The sequence below is a fragment of the Carlito syrichta genome, unplaced genomic scaffold (assembly GCF_000164805.1).
Source record: "Carlito syrichta isolate Samal-C Ts95f unplaced genomic scaffold, Tarsius_syrichta-2.0.1 Scaffold314793, whole genome shotgun sequence".
In the NCBI taxonomy this organism is placed as follows: domain Eukaryota; kingdom Metazoa; phylum Chordata; class Mammalia; order Primates; family Tarsiidae; genus Carlito; species Carlito syrichta.
The window spans coordinates 256,162-262,175 of record NW_007258889.1 but is presented as its reverse complement, the minus strand read 5'-3'; the positions used below and the strand labels follow the sequence as shown (position 1 = coordinate 262,175).

General features: G+C 57.6%; 1 protein-coding gene across 1 annotated transcript in view; it reads right to left on the bottom strand.

The window, feature by feature from the left end:
* The window catches only part of P3H4 (prolyl 3-hydroxylase family member 4 (non-enzymatic)), a 7,693-nt gene that overhangs the window by 1,292 nt on the left and 387 nt on the right, over window positions 1-6,014 (bottom strand). The window contains exons 2-7 of the mRNA XM_021719531.1: window positions 5,849-6,001; window positions 5,592-5,763; window positions 4,240-4,368; window positions 2,965-3,110; window positions 2,137-2,220; window positions 151-347 (exon numbers count right to left, since the gene is read on the bottom strand). Coding sequence (XP_021575206.1) covers window positions 151-347; window positions 2,137-2,220; window positions 2,965-3,110; window positions 4,240-4,368; window positions 5,592-5,763; window positions 5,849-6,001 — 881 coding nt within the window. The remainder of the gene's footprint in view (window positions 1-150; window positions 348-2,136; window positions 2,221-2,964; window positions 3,111-4,239; window positions 4,369-5,591; window positions 5,764-5,848; window positions 6,002-6,014) is intronic.

The following is a 6,014-nucleotide window of genomic DNA, read 5'->3' as shown; positions in this document are numbered from 1 at the left end:
TCGTATCGGCTGGTCCCAGCACAGGGGGATGCTGCCCCTCCCCCCAAGTGGGGGCGGGGCCGCTAGCAGGCTGGAAACTCTAGAGGGTTCTCAACACCCACACATGTAAGGTAGGCTCTGCAGCCCAATGGGTGGATCCACCATCCCAACCTCCACCCCAGGCTGTACCTCCCACCCCACCACCAGGACCCATGACACTGACCAGCCTCAGCCTCGTCACCCTTGGCGTCTGGCTCCTGCCACCAGTCGGCATAGATGCTCTCCTCATAGTCACCCTCCCCCTCAAACTCAGCATCGGACAGGGCTTCCTCGGGCTCTGAGGATGGCTCTGTCTCCTCCAGCTCCATCTAGAGCAGCCCCAGGGTTGGGGGAGAAACCAAGTCACAGCAGGCCCAAACCCAGATGGGTTCCCTCCGTGGCCAAGGGGACCTCCCATCCCATCTCAGTCCCCAAAGGCCCTCCCCTTCCCCAGTCTCAAGATCTCATAGAATTTTTGTATTATTTTTTGTAGAGTCAGGGTCTCACTATGTTGCTCAAGCTGGTCTCACACTCCTGGGCTCAAGTGATACCCCGCCTCGGCCCCCTCAAAGTGCTGAGATTATAGGAGTAAGTCACTGCACCTGACAGAGGTTCAGAAAAAATCAGAAAATTAGCCAGATGTGGTGGCATGAGCCTGTAGTCCCGGTTATTCAGGAGTCTGAGGCAGAAGGATCACCTGAGCCCAGGAGGTCGAGGCTGCTTTGAGCTGTGATCACGCCACTGCACTCCAGCCTGGGTGATGGAGTGAGACCCTGCCTCAAAAACATCACGCCTCCCTCGCCCTGCCTTCTAGGCATAAATACCCTGGCGTTCCCTGCTGGGACCTCCTCCACTCCTTTGTGCCTGCGTTGCCCTTGTGGGTCCCACCAGAGTCAGGCGTCAGCTCCAGGAGGCCTTGGCTGGATGGAAGGCCAGGTGGCCCCGGCTGGATGGGAGTCCTTCTCTGGTGCCCTGTGCTGACAGTTTGGTACTTTCCCATTAGACTGTCAGCTGCTTGGGAAAGGGACTGTGCTTTGCTAGCTTAACCCGGCCCAGCCTGGCGTCTGGCAAACCACAGATAACAGCAAGTCATGACAATGACTACCGTTTGCTGAGCACCTACTGTATGCAGCTCTGTCTCAAGTGCTTTCCTTATTTATTTATGCTAGAGACAGGGCTCCCTGTGTGGCCCAAACTGGTCTGGAACTCCTGGGCTCAAGCAATCCTCCCACCTTGGCCTCCCAAAGTGCTGGGATTACAGGGGTGAGCTGCCACACCCAGTCTTGAAATGCTTTCCATACTGGGCCTCACTTAACCCTCCTCAGGGCGGTATGAGACAGGCAGGAGTCTCCCACTCGATGGAAGAAGGGCTGGGGTGTGGGAGGTCACCCCATGCTGGCCTGGAGCCTATCAACTGGTGAGCAGTGCAGCCAGATCCTAGCACCCGAGCCTGGGAGCCAACAGTGTAGACCCTGTCCCATGTTGATAAGCAGGGCATAGACAAAGGAGGGAGGAATGAATAACCATGGAGCAGCGACACCTCAGGAAAATTCAGGCTGTGAAACCCACATGACATCAGTGTCACGCACCACAGCCCTCTTTCCCGGCATCCTGCATTCACTGGATCCCCTTCACCGGCTCATTCACACCGAGCTTCTGAACACAGGCTGTGCAGGTGCCGGGGAGTGTTTAGAGGACCCAGGCTCATTCTGGAGCACAGTCCTCCAGGAGGCTGACAGGAGGAGGCCAGGCGAGATGGACCAGGGCTACAAATCACCCCAGGTCCAGGCCAGGCGCAGCCAGCGAGGTGTGGAGGGTCAGAGCGGGCACCGCAAGCCCAGAAGAGAGGGGCAGGGCAGGCAGCAAGGGCTTCCTGGAGGAGGCGTCATGTGAGCTAGGCCTGGGAGAAGCAGGACTGGGACGTGTCCAGGGAGAAGCATGAGAACACCGAAGTGGGGGAGAGAAGGAACAGCGTAGACAAGAGACAATGTAGACAGGGGACAGGCAGACCTCTCCTGCTTCGTGACAGCCGACTGCTGGGGACTGGGAACTCAGGCACAGGCAGTGGGCCCGGGCATCCACATCATGGCTCAGCCTTCCAGGGCAGGGGCCACCCACCTCGTCATCTGACTGCAGGTACGTACGGGTGAACTCCAGTAGCTCTCGCAGCTCGGCCGTCTGGTTATGGTAGAGCATAGCCTCCTGGGAGGAAGGAGGGAGGACAGGGTTGAGGCGGATCCACTGCCAGATGGCAGAGCCAGGTTCTTAAGATCTGGACCCACAGGCCCTCTTCCAGCTCAAGGATCAGGGAATGGGGATCAGCTCTCATGCTGATCGGATAGTTGTAGATGCTTGGAGCACTGGGTTAAGAAGGATTCTGGGCTGGGTGTGGTGGCTCACGCCTAGCACTTTGGGAGGCAGAGGCAAGAGGACTGCCTGAGTCAGGAGTTTGAGACCAGCCTGAGCAACACAGTGAGACTCCAACTCAAAAAAAAAAAAAAAAAAAGGATTCTGAGGGTTTGGTGAGAAACACGTGCCTCAATCAACAATGTTTGCCACTGACAGGTAAGCAGGAGTGGCATCACGTGCCCCAATACTTGCCTGCCTTGCCCTTGACCCCAAGGGGTTTCCTCAGTTGGCTAGACTAGGGGGTCCCTGGGGAAGAGAGGCAAAGGCCAGCAGTGAGGGTATGAGGGAAGGCGGGAAGGGATCCTGGCCCTGGGGACGCCAGGATCTCTCTCATGCCTCTTCCTCCAGTCATGGCTGGTGGGGTGGGTGGTACCAGTCCCTTCCGCAGGTGAGGCTGCAGGCCCAGGAAGGGTCACGATGCTCCCAGGACCACGCAGTCGTGGGCTGGGCCCTGAACCTGGGCTCTCACCATGACCCTTTCTGTCTACTTTCCACCCTGCCTGACAGGGAGGTCAGCAGGTGCCCTGCAAACGGTACCTCCCGGGGCCGGAAGTCCTCCTCCTCCAGGCCCCAGCGAGCCCGGTGAAAGCGGTAATACACCAGGTTCTGCTGCATGACGCTGTCCTTGGGGTCGAAGAGCATGTAGCTGGCGGCGCTGCGGGCGGCCTGACGCACGTCGTTCACTGTGGAAGGACACGGGTGAGGGGCGGCCCTGGCACGGCCCCTCTAGAGTCGGCCCCACCCAGAGTACCCTAGCCCCATCTCCCAGTTCACTCCTGTACCCCGGAATGCCTGCTGGGCCCCTTGCCCCACCTAGGAATAACATCCCCAGCGTGTGGCGGGTACCTGCCATGTGCCAAGCCCTCTGTTACTGTCATCCTACTTTACAGACAAAAAAAAAATCTTTTTTTTTTTTTTTTTTTTTTGGAGTTGGAGTCTCACTCCGTCGCCCAGGCACACTCACGGCCACCCCAGTCTCAACCTGCTGGGCTCCGGCAATCCTTCCGCCTCAATCTTCCAGGTAGCTGGAACTACAGGTGTGTGCTATCACACCCGACTAATTTTTTGATTTACTGTAGAGATGAGGTCTCGTTAAGTTGCCCAAGCTGGTCTCGAACCCCTGAACTTAGGCAGTCCTCTCACCTCTGCCTCCCAAAGTGCTGGGATTAACGGCGTGAGCCACTGTGCACAGCTTACAGACAGAAAATTTGAGGCACAGAGAGGTTAGATAAACGGTTCAAGCTCACACAGCTGGGGAACAACAGCACCAGGGTGCCTGAGGCCCTCTGTCCCCATGAAGGGTCCCAGCCCTGTGGTTCTCAGCCGTTTACTCCAACTCTGAGTTCTGAATCCTGGCACTTCCATGTGGCGGGAGGCCTGGAGGGTTTCCTTCTGGCCCTGGGGATGCCAGGATCTCTCTCAGGCCACGAGAGTCACAGGCCTGGGACTACCTTTTATCAGTCCTGGGCTCATGGTCACTCACTCTCTCCAAGCCCATTTCCTCATCTGAGAAATGGGTCTAGGAAGCCAGCTGCATGTCGGGGGAAGACCACATGAGACAAAGGGCCTCACACACTGCCAAGGGCTCTGCAGCTGCTGGCTGTCTACTCACTTGCCCGAGACCCTCTGCTTGTCCCGGAGACTGCTCTCAAAGCCTCCTACACACCCCCAGGGTACCCTCCCCACATCCTTTCCACCCCCAGCCCTTCCTCCTATCACCCAGGGTCCCCAATTCTGAGGGGGAGAGCTACCCACCACTCTGGGAGGCTCTCATGTAGTTCCCTCCCTGCCCAAGCCCCCCTGGGGTCTCACACTTGTAGTAGGCGAACTGCAGGTAGTGGTACATGGTGGCCACAAATTTGTCCACGAAGTAGCCGCCCACATTAGGGGTCAGGTTGGCTTCACAGTCCACCTTGCACTGCAGGGACTCTGCAAAGAGATCTGGGGGGGTGGCAGCAGTGAGGAGCTGGCGTGTCACTGGACAACTCCCCCACCATGAAGAAGCCTTCACGACCCAGCTCTGCCCGCAGAGCCTGCCTCCTTGTCCAGAAAACAGCCATTGTTTCGATCATGAGGTCCTGTATGTAACGTGCATGGCATCTGATACGACAAGGTACAAGATGCTGAGAAAGGTCACTGTGGCGGGACTGACCACCCCCCACCATGCGACCCCCACCCCAAGCCAGAGCAAGCCAGGGCATTCTGGGAGAACAGGAGGTCAGGAGGTGAGATTTAGTGGCAGGACAGTAGCCAGAGAAGTGAAAAGACAGCCCTTTCTGCCCCTGCTTGAGGGGCCCCAGGTTAACAATCCCAGGATGAGGCATGGTTTCTGGCCACAAACTGCCTTCTGCACACACCTGCTGGGCTGGTTCCCATCTCGGTACCTTTTCAATCCCCCCCACTTCTTTTTTGAGTGGGGGTCTCACTCTGTTGCCCAGGCTGGAGTGCAGTGGCACAATCACGGCTCACCGCAGCCTCAACCACCTGGGCTCCTCCGCCTCAGCCTTCCCCATAGCTGGGACTACAGGCGTGCACCCCCATGCTGGCTGATTTTTTAATTTGTTGTAGAGATGAGGTCTCACCATGTTGCCCAGGCTGGTCTTGAATTCCTGGGCTCAAGCAGTCCTCCTGCCTCAGCCTCCCAAAGTGGATTACAGGCGTGAGTCACCGGGCCCGGCCTTTCATTCCCTTAATAAATCCTAAATTAAACTAATACACTTTTTATAAAAAGTAGGATTTATTGAAAGGACAGAAAAGCTCCAAAAGCGAGAGAGAACCCCAGGAGTTTGCCCTAAAACACTTTTTTAAAAAAGAAACAAGATCTTGCTATGTTGCCCAGGTTGGATTTGAACTCCTGGGCTTCAGGGATCCTCCTGCCTCAGCCTGCTCAACCTTGGCACCTCCACACCTGTGAACCCAAGTTCTCCAGACATTTTGGGGATGTCACTGTCTCTCTGCACCGATGCCCAGCACCTTAGACACTCTCGACTGTGGCCCTCTGCACCCAGCCTCTCTCTCAGCAGACTGAAGGTTCCATGGGGACTAACACCTTATCCTGCCCAGTTCCTCAGCGTTTAGCAGACGCCCCAGGTGCATGGAATGAATGAATGCTAAGGGCCCTGAGGGTCAGAGGGCTGTCCGCAGGGGTGGGGGGTTGAGGATACCTGCTATGGCTGGGTAGAAGTCCTTGAAGTCCACCTGTTCGTGGGCCCCTTCACAGCCCGCCAGACACCGGGCAAAGACCTCCAGGTACTCGGCCAGGGCGCGCTCCATGTCCTCGGTACTGCTGCGGAAGTCCCCACCGTTGTAGAGTTTCACAGCCCGGAGGAACACGGCCTAGTGGAGCGCGGCAGAGGGGTGAGTGGGCCCCCAACACCTCCCCTCCTCTACAAGCCCCACCCGGGGGGGGGCCCGCCCCCACCTCGTAGGGCTGGGCCTCCAGATCCGTTAGGGACTCGTCCGCGCCGTCCAGCATTCCCCGGTAGTAGTTGAGATACTTGGCGGTCAGCTCGTGCTTGGGGTTCCTCTGCAGGAAGGTGTAGGCCGCGGCCACCGCCTTCTCCAGCCGGTTAGCCTGGTTGGGGACA